Source organism: Salvia hispanica, chromosome 1, assembly GCF_029641045.1.
Source record: "Salvia hispanica isolate PSC_SH4W2 chromosome 1, Shi_PSC_v1, whole genome shotgun sequence".
Lineage (NCBI taxonomy): Eukaryota > Viridiplantae > Streptophyta > Magnoliopsida > Lamiales > Lamiaceae > Salvia > Salvia hispanica.
In genome coordinates, this window is record NC_142692.1 from 46,861,410 (window position 1) to 46,880,927 (window position 19,518).

The following is a 19,518-nucleotide window of genomic DNA, read 5'->3' on the forward strand; positions in this document are numbered from 1 at the left end:
ACGAATTTTACTACCACTTTGCTTTTGGGGCAATCAGCAAATTCTGAATATTTTAATTTGAACCGCAAAAGAAGTCATTAATTCGGTGAGATTTTTGTAGATATCTTTCAATAATACATCAGTAATGACCTAACCCCAATTCCTTTCCAAAAAGCTAATCGACAACGACGACACAAAATATCTTTTCAGTTTTCATACTTATGTAACAGATATTTGTATAAATGAAAATAAATATTCCAGTAATCACACGATTATTATTAGTAATAAATAGGAAAAAATGTAAAAGAAAAAAATAGGAAAACGCTAAAACTGCGATTGTAGATTTAAAGAAGGATTGAATCAACAAAGAAAGGGAGAAGAAAAAGAGGCGGCCACCGATATCCAATTACCGGACCCGTTTTGATCCGACCCGTCACCGCCAAGTCCAATTTCAGTCGTTGCTTGAATCTTATTCTGACGAATTCCGTTAACACTCCGTGAGAAACTCGTCAATGGAGGACGACTACAGTAATGGCGATATCAACGTCGAAACCTCCAAAGCCGACAGATCGGTGTGGCTCATGAAGTGCCCTCCCATCGTCTCCAAGGCTTGGCAGTCCTCCGCTGCCTCCGCTTCTGTCGACTCGCCGCCCGTTGCCAAAGTAGTCGTTTCTCTCGATCTCCTCCAGCCGGACGATTCCTCCGCCCTCCAAGTAACCATTCCCATACTCTGCTTGTGTTTCTTATGCCTTCTGTTATTTTCTGAGCTAGTTTGAATTGGGGAAATTTTCTAGGGTTTTCAATTCTGAATTGATCATATCTGGCTTTTTAGTTTACCATGGAGATGGCTGGGAGTGAGGTCGTCAATATGCCGAAAAGTTACTCTCTTAACATGTCCAAGGACTTTGTTCCCATGGGTGTTTTCTCCGAGTCGTCGACTCAAGGTGATTTTTTGCCTAATCTAACTTATCTATATTGTTTTCCTTTCCCCTCACTCATTGGTGGATTATGGATGTTGTTGGGTCTCGAATCTCTTCTTTGAAGTAGTTTTATGACTTATGTCCCAGTAACTATTTTTGCTCTATGAGATTCGTTAAAAAGTTCTTAAGCAATGACCATAAGTGTTATCGTTCACTACTATAATTATTGATCGACGCTACATATGTACTGCTTGTAGCATATGTGAAATGATTGTAAAGAACAATTCGCCGTAGAGCACTGGCTGCTTATTCTCAATGCTTGCACACACCCTCAATTTCGATCGTGCTAGTGTATAAAAGGAAACCACATAGAACTACTATGAGTAGTAGACTAGGCGCCATTTTTAAAGAAACAAGTAAGTACAACTTCGGGGAATGTCTTCTTCTGGTTCACTGAAAAATTTGAGCAAAATTACAATTAAGGAAAGAATAACCAACAAGGTCTCCCTTAATATTTTCTAGTTTCTTTTTTCGAAGGCAACATTTTTGAAGCTGTAATATCTCATCAGGATGGATAAAAGAACAAACTTGTAACCTTTTAGAGAGTTTGTAGTAGGGATCTGACCTCTTTTCTGTGCATAGCTCACCCAGAGATCGATTCTGTTGTAATAATATTATAGTCTTGATTGAATTTGACCTTTTGTTATCTCTATCTGTACAGCCTAATGTTTTCATTTATTTGTATGAACATTTCAGTTTCATGTAATGTGCCACCCTCTGAAGTTAAATTTCATAGATCCTCTTTGGTGATACTATTTTTTATCCTCTTAGATAAAATTTCTATGTTCACCAGAAGGGCTTGAATGCGCTTATTAGTCATTATGTTGTTTGCGTATTGTGTGTAATAAAAATACAAATTTTTCTTTTAAAGGAAGATCTGCTATGGAAGGAAAGGTGGAACATAAATTTGATATGAAACCCCACCATGCTAACATTGAAGAGTACAGAAAAATGTGCCGGGAAAGGACAAATAAGTCCATGGTCAAGAATAGACAAATCCAGGTCGAGCCGTTATTAACTTTTAGTTTCACCTCTTTCAATTCCTGGATTGAGTCATACTGAAGATAATATTCATTTGTTTTCATGCTTATCAGGTTATCAACAATGATCGTGGTGTACACATGAGGCCCATGCCTGGAATGATGGGATTGATTACATCGACTTCTAAAGTACTTAGTTTGTTTATTTGCTTGTTAAATCTAATTCTGCATCTTGGATATGTGCTGCCATATAGAGTATACTTTAAGTTGGTTCAAGGCCCTAGAAATTAGATATTGGTTTGTTAAGAGCTGGCCAAAAACAGATTATGTCAACCCTTCATGAATGAACATAATGACATTAACATGTGCATTATCTTCTTCCTTTGAAATGCTGGTATCTGAATGAGGCCCCAAATTTGCTAGATGTTCATAGTCATCTATGATGTTTGTTATTAATGTCATGAAATGGTTAGAGTTCATTTAAAATGCTTTTATATTGAGTTGTAATAGCACCATATAAGATCTGGAAATCAAGCAATTTAGTGACCAACCCATACAATCCTCCAGTTTCCATTTGCATAGAAATAAGATCTTTATATCCCAACTAATACTCTTCATCTCAGTTTCCTCCTGAAATTGGAGTGGAGTTATGTGAAATTTTAATGTGATGCCTTTTGGTTTCTAGTTCAATACTTATTCCTCATTCCATGTATCAATCATGCACATGAATGTTCTCATACAAACTTTTGAATTTCCATCTAATTGTTTTTTCTTTAGCTACTGAAATATTAATTGGCAACTTATTCTAACTTGTGTAGGATAAGAAAAAACCAGCTCCAGTTAAGGGGAATGATATGAAAAGAACTAGAAGGGATCGCGGGGAACTGGAAGATATAATGTTTAAGCTATTTGAAAACCAACCTAACTGGACACTCAAGCAGCTTGTTCAAGAGACTGATCAACCTGCCGTATGCATTTGCTCACAAGTCTATTTACACTTTTCTGTTTCTATGTTTTGTAGGCTAATCTTAATAATTTTCTGTAACTTCCTTTGCAGCAATTTTTGAAAGAGATATTAAATGAGCTCTGCATATACAATAAAAGAGGAACAAACCAAGGTACTTATGAGCTCAAGCCAGAGTATAAGAAATCTGTTGAGGATACAGGTGCTGAACCATGACTTCACATTGTCTGTACATTAGATTACATTGAAGAAAAATTATGTTAAAGAAGCCTCAATCTTGAATGCCATACATCTCCTTTAGATATGGGATGTGCCTAGATCTACTGTCCTCATAGAACTTTAAAAGGAAGGGATTTGATGCTAAAATTTCCTGTTCCTAACACCAGTTTCGGTTTGTGGATTAGGTTACTGTATGTGTATTTATGAATTCTCATTGGGTCATTAGTAAAGTATGTCTTGAGTGCTCTTTTCTCTTCTGCCAGTCTTATGTTAATGTTTTCGCGAGTTTTGATATTGCTCAATCAGTTTCCTGTCTGTCATATTTGTATATTGCATGATATTGTTCTCTTCCATGCATCTAGCAGGTGCAGGCATCATCTTGCTAATACTTCAAAGAAAAATCTTGAAAAAAGTGGCACTGAGCACCGTTATGAAGTTTGCATTTCTGAAAAGTTATTCGCAAAATACACCTACCGAACCTTATTCTGCAGTTTATTACTTACTTTTTTCTCTTATTTCCTTTGTTTTTCATCTCGATTATCTCACAAAAGATGTTATATTATGTTTAGTTACATTCATATGTTTGCAATAGATCTTCTTGATTGCATTTTATTGTTTCTCTTGAAATTCATTTTCTTCAATTCTGTTTATATTGGATGCTCTTTTTGGATCTGGAAATCCTTTCTTGTAACTCAGGATTTAAGGAGTTATCCCACTTTGACAGACTTCTCCTAATTGACTATTGATGACATTTATCTCCTAGACCCATGATTTCTCGTACTATATTTTGATAAATGGATAGATCTTCTAAGGAATTCAAGTATTATCAGTTGCTGATGGTAATACCTCACTTATTATATATATGATCGAACTACAAGAGCTAAAAAAATATTTACAACTAAATGGCTATTATTAACCCAACATTCCAAAGTATATTATATGGTCAAGAGAGCTCATGCTAATTGCTATCATGTCAAACCCAATCACTCTTGTGTCCCTACCTAAATAATGTCAAAAAATAGTTTTGTTGGAAATGACTCCACATTCAATGCACCTTTAACCACTGTAGATGAAGACAAGAAAGGATCTAGATTAGATAGCCACTACTAATGAGCCGATTTTTTGGCATCAAGCTGGGGCTGTGGTTTCACGGATTTCTCTTTTCGCATGATGAATTCTAGAAGTTTGGATTTCTTGATTCTTGCTGTGAATTTCCATTTGATTTAATTGTTGCTTGGTGAACAATCATGTTGTCCCATTGATTCTAGCTTAGCTTCTAGTATCCATATGACTGGAGAAACATTGTGTTTCCATGGAATCGTGGATACAGATTACCTTCATGGTATCCACATACCTAATTTCCCTACTTTAATGATATGCAATAACATTTCTAAATTATGGTACATAAATGAACTTTGCTGTGGACTATATGCCTAGGTTGGAACATGACTATAGGTTTTGTAGTCTCTATTTTGTTTTGATATGTACTCAGAAATATTGTTTGAAGAAATCAGAGTCCTGGTCTTGGCCCTCAAATGTCTACGCATTCATGTCGTGTGCTATGTAGAGTCACTCCCACCATTTTCCAGCATCTAGGAATGGCCAATAAATCGACAAAAGTCATGCAATCGAGCTCTCTTTCTAGTATCCATACACCTAATTTCACGTTGCCATGCAATCTGGAGAAAAATCATGTTGCTACATATATATGATTAACTTCATGGTATCCATATACCTAATTTCCTTGCTTTAGTTATAGGCAATGGATTGGTGTCCATCACCAGTGAGGACTTAGATTTTGAAAGCTGGATAGGTATGAAAATTTCAAAATCATATTAGTATGTTACATCGTTAAGCTTCGCTGTGGACTATATGCCTAGGTTGGAACATGTTTATTAGGTCTTTTAGTTTCTAGGAGTATTTTGTTTTGAAACGTACTTAGAAATATTGTTTGAAGAATACAGAGTCCTGTTCTTGGCCCTCAAAGGTCTACTCATGCATAAGTATTGCTATTTACAGTCACTCCCACCAGTTGTCAGCATCTAATAATGGCATTAAAACCGACAAAAACAATCTACTATTCTAAACCTCATGATGATTGATGCCACTCGATCTCTTTTATAACACTCTCTAGACTCATTTTCAATTTAGTGCTTGTTCATGTCAATTTGAATGTTTGATTCCCTCGTTTTTGTTGTGTATTTTGAAGATCATAGATGAGTATCACATTGTCCTACTATATTACCTACTATTTCAAATAGATCTGTGATATGTGTTTATAGCTTCCATCTTCTTCCTAATGTATAGTTGGATTGCCTTAAGTTGTAAAATAGCTTGCTAAAATTGTGAAGTTGATATTTTGCTGTGCTGAGCTGAACAAAATTTGAAGTCACAAATTGCCTCTCTAAAATTCTTGAGCACTGCTGAATTCCCCTTTGGGTTGGTGATCATGCACCTTTTTCATGGGCTCATACAGGTCCAAATCCATATTAAAGTTAGTGCGTGTTAGTTATCCCGGTTACTTAATATATTACTCAGCACATGTCTTTCAAGATGACGGAAGGTGAGTTCCTAAAATGACCTCCTTTTGCATTGCGGAAGGCCAAGAAAGTGTTGTCACCCACTGGTTTAAGTTTTAGTGCGGGGGATGAGGATCATGAAAGTGACCAACTAGGAATATTCGGTGTCCCCTTATCGAGATCTTAGAGCATCTTTGGACTAGAGATACTCGTTCTAGCTTGCCAAACTGTTTGGGTAGTGGTGGGATGACTTGACTAGGCTTACATTATATTGCTAATAGTGGTGATTCCTTGATGGACCCCTTTTCTCCCTTTCTCCTTATATCTGATTTCATTGATGATCTTACTACTTAGTGGTCCTTACCCACATATATGGCTTCCTGATTTTTACTTATTATGAAATATCACAATTATGGTTCTGTTATTTGTCACTTTGATTGTATAGTTGTCTGTTTGTTTCGTGATTCTTTTCTTAATCTTTCTTGGTTGAGATCATGCATTATGTGGTCTTTTCTTCCTTTCTGTGCAGTGCAATTTAGTAATTTTTTTTCCTTGTGATCATAATTATAGCTATGTTGTTGGTATTCAGAACTTAGGCGATTTATTTTCTTTATTCTTCTTTGGTTTACATATTTAAATAGTGTTTTTTTTAACTTTAATTAGTACTCCCTATAAGACAAAAGGTATTAGTATAAATTTCATTAGAATTAATCCTTTACTTATTTTGATTTTGTCTATTCAATCATACTATAAAAGAAAACACAAATAAAAAGTTCATTGACTGTTATTTAGCTTGTAAATTTTAAGAATGCCAAAGATTTTGATGTATTGTAATTAATACTCATAAATGTTACTGTACAAAACATATAATAAAAATTATAATTAAAATAATATATTTGATCGGTTTGGTCTCTAAAGATGCAAAGGTGACTTACATATCATGGAATAATATTTTCCCTCTATTTTGGATTTTAAAACTTTATAAAGGATGATGCTCATAAAAGCAAGTTGCAAACCTTGTACTATAAAGTAACTGCTTAGGGCTTATCTCTCTATTTTTCTTATCAACTTTGTCAATTTTTCTTTCCGCAAAGAAAGAAAATTCAGTGCACATGTGTTTGTGGGGTTTATCAACATGTCTTAGGAAGACGGCTTGAACATATCATCAAAGCTTTAAGTTCATTTAAAGTTTGTGAATGCAAGAATATATCTATGCTTTTTCATTGAACATGCTGCATTTTTTTGAGGCTGCACTTTACTGCCAAACTAATGCTGTAAAGAATGGTGATTAATTGAATCTCCCTTTGATTGATATCAGAACCTTCTCAGTCGTGGCCTCTCATCATCTTCAAAATTTGTTCCAAAACTTTTTTAAATCACGTGATATATACTATGGCATCGGAAAAGTTCATGTTTAAATAATTCCAAATAAATCATACTTCCTCCGTCCCATAGAAATAGGCCATTTGAGATCGGCACGAGTTTTAATTGAAATTGTGTAATGGATTGTGGGACCCATAAACAATAAAGGATAAAGAAGGAGAAAAAAGTTTTCATAATTGGATATGGACTATTTCTATGGGATGGACTGATAAGGAAATATAGCATATTTCTATGGGACGGATGGATGGAGTAGTATATAAATTCCAAAAAATTAAACTCAGCCCACAGTTAATCAGGTAAAGTCCATGTCATAATGCTATAGGCATGGAAATAGGTAAGACTATATCAAGCTTAATTTCCATTAAAAGGTACTACAACTATAATCTAGGGAGAATAGCCAAATAACTTGTTAGATTCATAATTGAAAGGACTATTTGTCACAATTGACACTTTGGATATTAAATAGTGAATCGATAAGTTTACAGCGTGCATTTGTTCCATCGGTTGAACTTTACCGACGAAGTTACGTGAGTACGATTTTGTGCTTTCCATTGGTATAGTTCTTTGTTAAACGCTATTACGGGTGGGTTTTTAAGATTTACCTACAGTAAAAATGTTTTATTAAGTGTTATCAATTATTATAGTATTAGTATACCAATACCATGATAGTAAAAGTCAGTTTTTTGGATCGATCAATTTCAAACATGGCCGAATCTTCAATGGTGGAGTTGAACCGATCTGTGAATTGATGGAAGCTTGTGACATAAATCAAACATTCACTTTCGTTATGTCGTTTTGTGCATGGGATTTTGGGGGCTCAAGCTCGAATTGTCAAAATCTTTCTTTACCGAATATAACATCCACCTATTTTTTATTGATTGCTGAAATTGAAAGTTGAAATAAAACGGGTGATGGATGTATGGGGAACGTAAGTGGTGTCATGTTGATATGAGATCATTAATTTATAGTTAAAGATTTAAAATATGAGTGATGCCAAATGACCACATTATAATCGGCTATAATTTTAAAATATTATTAAAATTCTGTGTAATTAATGCTCCATTATTGAAATTTATGTCTCTAGAGAGTAACAATTTTTAAAAGACTAATATATCCTCAAATATTAAATACTTATGTAGTACCAGAGTATATTTACTTATATAGTAGAATATATTGTATTTGCATCTTAAATAAGTAGTACTCGTACATCTGTATGATTAACAATTTCATAAATTTGAGACATTATATTTATAAATATTATTAAGTGTAACACAATAAACTTCTATTACAAAATTGCAGGAAGTCTTTTTTTATTTTTTTTATTTTTAGTATTACTCACTATATAAAACAAATTCTCAATTTTAGAATTTACTATTCTTTGTTGAATTATGCTGCAATCAATTTGAAGTTATATTAACTGAATTAATCCCAAATGATAAATTACATAATATCCCAAATGATAGTTTTAATCAATTTTGACTATAGTAGCACTATTTAATGTACTAATAACATAATCTATCGTAATTAAAGACATGCATTAATAATGAATTTACGCAGCAACAATTATTTAATCTTACCATAATTGGTAAATGCTTTTAATTAATAACTTTTAATTTTAACTAATTCTTGATATAAAATACATTTAATCAAAATATTCAAGTAACTTATAAATATTATTATTAATAAAAATATCATTTTAATATTTTTTTCGGGGAAGAGCATTTCAATATTAAAATATAATGTCATATTTTGATATTATCAATTAATTAATTATATACTCCCTCCGTCCCAACTAAGTTAGTCGTATTCCTTTTTGGGATGTTTCAACTAAGTTGAATCATTTCCTTTTTTTTAAAAAAACAAAACATTCAATCATTCTTACTTTATTCAATCATCTACTTTACTTACTCTTTATCTCTCTCTCGTATTTTTCAACATAATTTTTTAATTTCCGTGCCCAAAGATTTTGACTCAATTTAGTTGGGACGGAAGGAGTATAATACTATAATTTTATATATAAAATATTATTATTGATTTTTGTAATATTTCATGATATAGTGGTGTATATATTATACATTGTAGTATTATGTCACAGTATACTTACTAGTAAAGAAATATATTCTACTATAAATACTCAGATGCAATTGACTGATATACTATCCTATATGTGTTCTGCCTAAGATATATGACTAGAATGATATAATTTCAAAGATATACTTATATGAGATACGTAGCATATCGATTCTACCTTTTTATATCATAACAAATTATCACACACTACACTAATAACTCTACAATTGTATGGTTAACTGATATAGTATGATTCAATTTTATAAATGGAGAATTAATTTAATGTATATTCATTGAATAGGCATAAACTTAAATAAATTTTAGATTTAATCAAATAGCTTAGTATTTTGAATTAGTTTCAATTGTTCTTAAAATTTGGTTGATATGGATCAATTGGAAAATTTATTTAATCTTAAGTTCAATTGAATAATTGAAATCCACATTAATTTGAATTCAAAATAATTGAAGATTTAAAATTAATTTTATTTGATCTTAGGTCCCATTGGATAATTATGATATAAATTAATTTGAACTCAAAATAATTCTTAAAATTAATTCAATAATTAAAATTTCAATCGTATAAAAGTAATATGAATCACTTGAGACAAATAGATTATTAATACTAGTAAATGTATAGTGATGCCATAATATAACACTGTACGTATATAGGAGTACTAATTAGTCAGACAGATGAAGTAGTTACTATATATACACAAATATATCAGTTGTATTTTAGATAATTAGAAATATCAAATTATTTAAATAATAGCATGATACATTTAAATGTATATTCAGGTATTATGGAATTTATTATGTTGTGTCACAATTTAATATGAAGAATAGTTACATGACTGTCATAATGTCATGTAATAACAAAAGATTCAAATAATGCGTAATTACTATCATTTTTTTTTCGCATTAACCAAATGGAGGTTCATTTGATTAATTAAAGAGTATTTGATGTTCAATCGATTAATTGTAAAAGGGGAATAAATATGAATTCAATGGATGACTCGGAAATTTAATCAATCTAAGTTTTAGTAATATTTACTCATTAAGTATGGAATAGTGAATGTTGAATCAGTTTATTTAAAAAATGAGAAAATAACTATTATATTTCATTCTTATCTATATTCTAACACTTTAATTATATAAACTGTTACTGAAATTATACAATGCGAAACAAATAAAAATAAATCAGTGAAAAAATTATTATTCAAAGATAATGAACATAATAGAATTCAAGTAGAGAACTGAAACATAAAAAAAATCGTTTGCTTTGGAAAAAAGAAAGGGTAGTAATGTAAAGATATTTGAGCATTAGATGAGGTAATTAAACGAATAGTATATATAGTTGATATATTTATTAAAACGTCATTTTATCGCCGGCCACATTATGGCTTTATAGCTTTACCCTTAAAATATAAATTATATTAGCATATACGTCTTGATTTCGTAATATAGAGTATTAAATGACGAAAATAGAAAGGGAAATATATAAGATTAGGGTACATATAATTTATTTTCAAACGCTCCCAAAACATGTGTCATATGTTTCCAAGGAGTATTTCATAACATAACCATAATTACAAAAAGTACTCCGTATTTAAATTATTATATTTGTTTACCAAAATGGATTTTCTCGCACTGAAATATGAAGTGGTTTTTTTCTAAAGTATAAATAAAAGCATAAATATTTCCTAAGAGATATATCGAAAACATACTGTTTCCTCCATCCGTCCACGAATACGAGTCTCATTTCTTTCTGTCACGGGTTTTAAGAAATATTAAGAAAAGTGAGTGAAAAAAATTAGTGGGATTCTGTATTTATTAATTTTAAATGAAATGTGAGTGGAATGAGTTAGTAAAATATGTGACCTATTACCGTTTATAGTATTAATGAACCGGGACTCCTATTCGCGGACAGACTAAAATAAAAAAAAACGGGACTCCTATTCACGGGTGGATGGAGTATCAAACAATAAAAAAAAAAGTTAATTTGTGTCCCGAAAATAAGTTTTAGTACTCAAAAATGATGTCTCATCTAATCACTCATGTAATAGTCTGATTCTTACTATTGATATATACTCCCTCCGTCCCACAAGAATATGCACTCTTTCCTTTTTAGTCCGTCCCACAAGAATATGCACTTTCTAATTTTGGAAACTCTTTTCTCTCTAATTAGGTGAGACTCATTCTCCACTAACAATACTTTAATTACCTTTTCTCTCTATCTCTCTCTTACTTTATCAATTTTGCATTAAAACCTATGCCGAAACCAAAGTGCATATTCTTTGGGAACAGAGAGAGTACCTATATATCGATGTTGGAATATACCAAAAATTCGATATATCATAAAATACTATATACGCACACCAAAATTTTACTCCGTATATAGTGGTGTAGCGTGCTTTGGTGGTGTTTGAGCCCTAAGTTGCTTGGCCTGAGGTGAGTCTAATCGCCTCAGGCTGGGCGTAACCCATTTGACAACTGTTCCTGCCATTTTTCTATAACTATAATCTTGCATCGGGCTAGGCCAACACAATCCATTTGACAACTCTACCCCGCCATGTTTGTGCTTCGTTAGTATGAGGCTACCAGCTGTAGGGCAACAAAAACATTACCAATATTACATTTCAATTTAAAAAGCTAAAGAGTCCTACAGACCAAATACTGTGAAACAGTAATCTCATGATAGTACATGGTAAAAAAATTATGATGAATTCAAGAATTAGTGTTTCAATGTTTTGTGCATGCGCAAATGAATGTAAAGCACTTTATAATTAGAAAAGGGGGAATTGTTTGTGCAGGTGAGAATCATTTTAGTTTTTACTTTTTGGGGTCAGGCGTTACACATTGCTATTAAGTGGACATGTCTGTTGATAATGTTTCTAATTGAGACAACAATCCCACTCTCATCGTACTACATTATCACTCTCATTATTTCTTCTTCGATTTATTTCGAATCATCAAGTATATTCTTCAAGTGTATAAATTTACAAAACGACACATAAATGATTTAAATTACTACTATATGGAGTTACCATGTCATGATCAATTTCCAAATACTAATTGAAAATAATTTATGTTAATCCAAATATTTCTTGAAGTTTCCAAATACTACTATATTAGTAACTAATTACACAACTAGTTCAATTATGTGTAGCATTAATTAGGGAATGAGCATGGAAATAGATAGGGGAAGGACAAATTTGAAAGGTTTAGGTGGGAAAAAAAGAGTGAGTGTGACCCGGACAGTGCAAAACGGTCGGATACCAGCCTGACCAATACAGTTGTTATCTTGACTCTCTTACTTCATACCAATCTTACATGATTAACACATATATTTCCTATACAATCTTCCACTGTCATTACATGTTTGTGTCTTCTAGTTCGTATATTTTACTCCTTAAAATACTTATGTAAACTAAGGGTAGTGATAAAATGCAAACTTATATATTGTACAAACTCAAAACTCTTCAACACAGCTTCAACACAATATCAAAAGAGTGTAAAATTTCTAGATTTTAATATCAACACAGTATCAACACAACATCAATCATTGAATACTGTTGAAATTTTGTTGACATTTTTCCGTTGATGCTTTTTTGTAATCTATTGACATTTTTCAATAGTCCAGATTATAGTTTTGAGTTCGTATAATATTTAGAGTTTTCATTTGATCACATTTCAGTAAACTAATTAACAAAATAGGAATAACTACTTCGGATTTACACCGCCAAGATAGATTGTCCTAGTCTATCTAAGTTGTGAATCTTGATCTTCTTAAGCAACTGATCGAAAGATCTTATACAATCAAAAGTCTATTATTAAATATATAATGTAAAAGTATGACTTATTTGTTCACTTTGTGAATAATCAGTAATAATAATAAAAGACAAATGATATGAAAAAAAAAAAATTCTTCTCATTTATTTGGAAAAAAAAATGATTTTACATGAATATACAAAGTAGCTCAAAGCTTGTATTTCAATATATCCCTAACAATGTAGGTTTGTGATTGTTGTTTAGAACTTCTCGGTTTGGAGTTACTATGAAATTACTACTCTCTTGTGGATGAGGTTGGTAGATCATAACTTCAAGATGTTTTACTTTTATTTTTTTGTGTTCGACCGTTATTTTTTTACTCTACATTATTTTGTTGCTTTTGTTATTGTTTTTCTTTAAAGTTTGAACTGTTTTTATACTTCCAATCTATGCTCGCCAACTTTTTGACTTCAACATTTATGAAACAAAAAATCGGATCGAGTAACAAGTAGGACAATCTAACAATTACTCCATTAAAATGTTTGAGCTCATAAAAAATGGTCATTATTATTAAGTTGGATATTTTATGTGCACTTCTTTTTACTTCTTCCATCCACGAAATGTAGTTGCATTTTGACATTTTGGGATGTTCATAAAAAATAGTTCAATTTTTAAAAATGAAAAGTTTCTTTCTTATATTTTACTCACCTTTTCTCCTCTTTATCATAACTTTACCCACATTTTGTTCCTTCTATGTTATTTTATCTACATTTTTTTCTTCTTTCTCACTTGATCAATTTCTTATTAAAACACGTGTCATACACAAATAAGACTATTTTTATAGATGGAGGAAGTATTTTTTTATTAGGAAGTGAGGTATCTATTTCTTTTTTCTTTTCTTTTTTGACAAAAACCATTTAAACTAAAGGAAGTTCACATCTAACTACCTTAAACCTAGTGAACTATTTTCACTTGGAATTTAAAACACAATGACGGCGGAATACTTGATTGGAAAACATATACAGCAGTAAAGATTGAAAATATGTATGGGTATCATATTCCTAATATAAACCCACTGAAAAAGGGAAGTGAAAGAATGATTAACAATCGATTATATAGGTATCAATGGATGCACCATCTTTGTAAAAATTAAAGATATTATCTTGAATTTGCAATTATGTTTTTACAAAATAATGCAAGTGTCAGAAAAACAATGAGATATATAACAAAATGCATAATTACCGATTCTTCTACAGTTACCATTACAATCTACTAGAAATCAATCGAATGGATCCCACACAATTAAAACATCAAAAAGAAAAGGCTAAGAGACTCCCAAATACAATAGCATACATACAAACATTAAAGTTATATATTTAACACCATGATTGATATGATTAATATGCAAATCAACCAAACACATTCTTCAATTCATCACTACTTGGGCTAAGTAAAAATTATAAACAAGTTGAGTTATAGAGATGAGGATTGAAAATTTGAACTTGATCGATATCTTTCAAACACATAAAACCGTTATTTGATATCTGAAATTGTTTTACTTTAACTATCGATATATATTAATATCAAATTAATCTTATCTGTTTCAATATTAATTAATATTCTATACTTTAGGATCTAATTTATTTTCAAAGGAATTGATGAATAATTCTATTTTCAATCATTTTTGGAATAGATCTGATTTCACGAAATATCTCAAAAGTCCAATATAACATGTTGTGCTAGTGTCTTTACGAATGTAAATAAAAATCACATGGGATCAATGGCTGTCGGAAAAAGAATTTGCTTTTCAACTTGGAAATAAAAAAGGAAAAAAGAATGGTAGAGTGCATAATTACAAATAAAAATATATACTACTACTATATTGTGGTTTGGACAGACATCAACTTTAGAGGATATTTGTAAGATTATAGAATGATGGTGGTCTCAAAAGAGAGGGGGCACAGTGTCGTTTAAAGTAAAGCAATTAATATTAGGCTACAGCCCATCTTTGGGAGGTGGGTTGATAGTGGAAGCACCATATTTATTACCTTAAATAATTCCTTTTAATTAATTAATTAATGTCCCTCACGCTACAAAAGTTTGATATAAAGTCGACTAAATTTCCATTCATTGCTTTTCTTACAACCATCACAAAAATAATACTGTAGTTCTAATTTTTTTTCACTGGAAAGTATCCATGTTTTGAGGACTAAAGGAGATATGTGTGTGTGTAGGTTTATAAAGTAGGATCCTAGATTTTCATTCGATGTGGTCTCTATATGCCTAAACTATATATAAAAGAAATTATGGCTCTATTTGTTGTTTTGATTGTTCGTTTGGTATTTTTGTTTCGCTATGACAATAATCTCTATATTCGATTAAAAATATATATTTTTTAATTTTTTATTAAAAATGAAATATTTTTTAAATTAGAAATAACATCCTCTCTATTTTTTTCTCTCTTCTATTTTATTCTCTTTTCATTAAATTACAAAGCAACACTATATAAAATTATATGCCGAAAAGCAATTTATTTTTATATTTAATGGCATGGAGGGAGTATTATTTACTACCTATCATTTAACTTTACTTTTGTTTGGTTTTCAAAATTAAATTAACTAGGTACAAGCTCGTGTTATTTCTTTGGCTAGCTAGGAGTCAGCCACAGTGTTTTTCATGTTTTGGTTTATTTAATTGCATTAAACATCAAATCAAGGTAATTGGTTTCTATTACCTAATTATCCCCAATTAAATAATAAAAAATTAAGTTACCTAAAGTTAAAACGCTAAACGTAAATTAGATGCTGATTGTGACGCTGCAATTTCTTTCTCTAAATAAAGAATAAACAAAAAATCATTGTCTCTCATATTCATATGCAGTACTTTGGCAATTATTGATTTTTATTGGATAATACTATTATTCATTCACAATTAAATTATGAACTCCAGAAGGAGCATATATTTTAATTTACAATAAAACAAGAAAATCATTCATTAAAATATTATTAATAAATAATAAATTATATTCCCTTCGTATGCAAATAGGAGTCTCATTTCTATACAGCACATATTTTTAGAAATCTTAAGAAAGATAGGTGGAAAAAAGTCAGTGGAATATGTATCTTACTTATATGAGTACTAAATTAGTTTTAAATGATACGTGAGTGAAATGAGTTAGTGAAATATAAAGTTTTTTTTACCATTTATAGTAATTATGAACCAGGAGTCTTATATATAAATGGAGCGAAATAGAATAATGAGACTTTTATTTATGGACGAATATATTATTAGAGAGAGTTTTTCTTTTTTTAATAAGATAAATAGTTCAGATACAAAGCTACAGTCCATACCAATATCCAGTCAATAACTGATTTCAGTTGTGATGTAAATGCATTTTTTAATTGTGGCATTTTTCAAAGTGCATGAATCGTTGGATTCGATGCGTTAATAATTGCTTTCTTGAAATATGGTTGTGCAGAGAATATGCAACTTCTTTTAATTTAATGGATCTCTTACTTTTATGATACTAATCATACGATTCTATGAAATATTGTGTAACTGTGTCTTGTTTAAGCAAGAGTTATTGTTGTCATACATAAAGATTGTTATTTAATTAAAACAACTTTGTTAAAAATAAAAATAATAATAATTATTATTATAAGTTTGCTCTGCATTATTAGTTAACTATCCGTAAGCACACAAAACAAGAGATAATGCAAAAATCTTTTCTAGATTACATGGTTTATTTTTAAAACTATCTACATGATCTACCTTAAAAATCCAAAAGTAGTGGTAGGCATAAAAATAGCATGATGAAAAAAATGCCTATTTGCCTCTTATATATGATTGCACATGCAAAAATGCAATTCAAATGAAATAATTAGAGTCAACGGGACAAAAATCGAATCTTAATGATAATAATCGAGCCGTGATTCCCACTTCATACACTAAAAACTAACTAATGGATATAAAAGAAAATAATGTACTAGTTTAATTTTATTTCATTTTATTGATATAAATATATATACATATACCTATACGAGTTTTCAGTAACACGACCATTTACACTTTAATTTCAATAACAGATTAATTGCACTGGTGCCGTTAACCATAAGATACTTTTCATTATATGCCACTCCCTCCGTCCAAACTAAGATGAGTCACTTCTTTATTCACTCATTTTAAAAAAAAAGTAATAAATAGTTAAAGTAGATATATAATAAAGTAAAAGCGAGAATAATGGACGAAGATCATTTATTAATTAAAAAATATGTTTAAACATACCCTACAACAAACTACTGAGTAAACGGAACACTCAAGGTGGGCACAAAGATAAAATCAATAATACTCCCACGATCTTTGAAATTGACAAATAATATCACAAATTTTACCCTGAGTTTCTGATACGCTCGGATTTTGCACTGTTTTAAGGTCCTTATTTGGTCTGTTTTCAATGTCTAAATCGCAATTCATATTCGTATTTTACATGTTTTATCCATTTTGGTATTTTGACATGTTTTGTGAGAATTGTGCATATTTGAGCTTAAAAAGATAGGAAAAAGTTGAAGATGGAAGTCTGGAACATTCAAGACGGCCAACGGCGCGCTGCGTGTGTCGCAGCGACCGCTGGGGCCCAGCGACAGCTACGCCTATAGCTAGGGATGTCAATCAGGCCGGCCCGTCGGGTTTCGGGCCAACCCTATTCAAGTTGCGGGTCAATTGGGTGCGGGTTAATCGGGTTGTGATTTTTTTCGGGTTATAAAAGTTCAACCCTAACCCTAAAAGCTCGTGTTTCGGGCTAGCCCAGCGGGTTAATCGGGTTGCTACCGATAATATTAACATGCGATCAATCCAATAAATCATGATTAAAATTACTACTCCCTCCGTCCGCCATTAGGAGTCCCGGTTGAGTTCGGCACGAGTTTTAAGAAATATAAAGGAAAGTGGGTGAGAAAAAATGGTGGAATGTGGGGTCCATTTTTATATATTAGTTTTATAATAGAATGTGAGTGAAATGAGTTAGTGGAAAGTGAGTTGTACGTACCATTTATTGTAAAAGTGAACCGGGACTCCTAATGGCGGACATACTAAAATGGCCAACCGGGACTCCTAATGGCGGCGGAGGGAGTAATATTCATACAATGTAAAACATTTAATTATGATATATTGAGATATATGCTTACACAATCATAAACATTATCAAATACTAATATTTGAGATCTTTTGTGAAATTTTAATGCATGTTTTAGAAATTTAAATATTTTATTTGGTGAATTTGAAGTTTTAAATTTATTTATAAATTATTATATTAATAATACATAATTTGTATATTTAATTATAAAATTGAAAGTTATTCTTTTAGTTAAAATTAATTAATGAAGTGTCGAATTAGGTGAAAAAAAATAGAATAATGGAAATTTTATCGGTTTTTGGGCCAGTCCATTGGGTTTTTGGGTCTGGCCCTAACGGTTGCGGGTTAATCGGGTGCGGGCTAATCGGGTTTTGATTTTATCGGGCTAAAAATTTCCGACCCTAACCCTATAAATTTGGCGGGCTACTCGGGCCAGCCCACGGGTTACGAGCTACATTGACATCCCTACCTATAGCGGCCTGCTCTGGAAAAAGTTGTGCTAAAAATCTAAAGACGCCCAGCGACCGCTACATCACATGCAGCGACCGCTACACAAATGGGCAGAAGCTATGGACAACGCACAATGACCGCTGGCCAAGGTGCAGCGGTCCGCTGCGAAAAAGCGGCGCACAAGTTGACCTATTTTGTCTCCAGATTTTACTTAAATTAGCCACCTTTTTTCCTTCTACCAATAGGATTCGACTCATTCACTATATATACCCCCTCAAACCTCTTCATTAGAGACACTCATACGTTACTTTACACGCTTTTTGTCTCACAATTCTAGAGCATAATATTTGAGAGTTCTTCGCTGTGCAAGAGGTTGAAGACGGATTCAAGTGAAGATCAAGGCTACTACCTTTGAGTTTTATCGCTTTAGTTCTTATTTTGTTTTCCCTTCAAACCATGTTTTTAGATTATTCTATCATGTGTAACTAAATTCATAGGATTCTAGGGTTGTGTTAGTAACGACTTTGGTTATACAATTCCTTTTTCTATTTAATATCCGTTTTATTTTTACTTTGTTTCTTCCTTAAGTTGTTCCGTAATACTGCATGTTTGAGTGACACATCCGATGCAGATTTAATATAAGTTGCTACATAATCGTGAGAGAAGGTTGGCGAGTTAGATCCACTTAATAGACACTACAATTAGCTTCTCTTAAAACGGCACTGTTAATTGAGAGTGAGGACTTTTCAAGCTTATGAGTTTTTAGGAGTTACGAATCTAGGATTGACAACCCTAGTGTTAGTAATCTACGCTTGTACCGCATGGGCATAACTAGTGTGACTCGTTCTATCGAAGTATAAACTGTGCTAGGGTATTGTAGGTGGAATTTGTATAAGCATAACTGTAAACGCGCATCCCTGGAATTCTCTTATCTCATACTCCCTCCGTCCCAAGATAAGTGACCTACTTCTTTTGGGCACGGGATTTAAGGAATGGTATTTAAATAAGTTAAAGTGGAGAGAGTAAAGTATGAGAGAGGGAAAAGTAGAGGAGGGAAGAGAGAAAAAGTAGGTGG

General features: G+C 31.7%; 1 protein-coding gene across 1 annotated transcript; it reads left to right on the forward strand.

Moving 5' to 3' along the window:
* Positions 1 to 262: 262 nt before the first annotated feature.
* LOC125224088 (transcription initiation factor IIF subunit beta-like) lies at positions 263 to 3,377 on the forward strand. The gene is made up of 6 exons (XM_048127437.2): positions 263 to 692; positions 812 to 923; positions 1,831 to 1,961; positions 2,054 to 2,128; positions 2,758 to 2,907; positions 2,997 to 3,377. The coding sequence occupies exons 1-6, from the start codon at positions 492 to 494 to the stop codon at positions 3,117 to 3,119; spliced, it is 792 nt and encodes a 263-aa protein (XP_047983394.1). The 5' UTR covers positions 263 to 491; the 3' UTR covers positions 3,120 to 3,377.
* Positions 3,378 to 19,518: the final 16,141 nt, after the last annotated feature.

Excerpts from the sequence above, each read along its gene's own strand:
- LOC125224088 (XM_048127437.2), top strand. The coding sequence starts at position 492 with ATGGAGGACGACTACAGTAATGGCGATATCAACGTCGAAACCTCCAAA. Across the intron at positions 693-811 it reads ACGATTCCTCCGCCCTCCAA|TTTACCATGGAGATGGCTGG; the intron begins GTAACCATTCCC and ends CTGGCTTTTTAG. Across the intron at positions 2,908-2,996 it reads AAGAGACTGATCAACCTGCC|CAATTTTTGAAAGAGATATT; the intron begins GTATGCATTTGC and ends CTTCCTTTGCAG.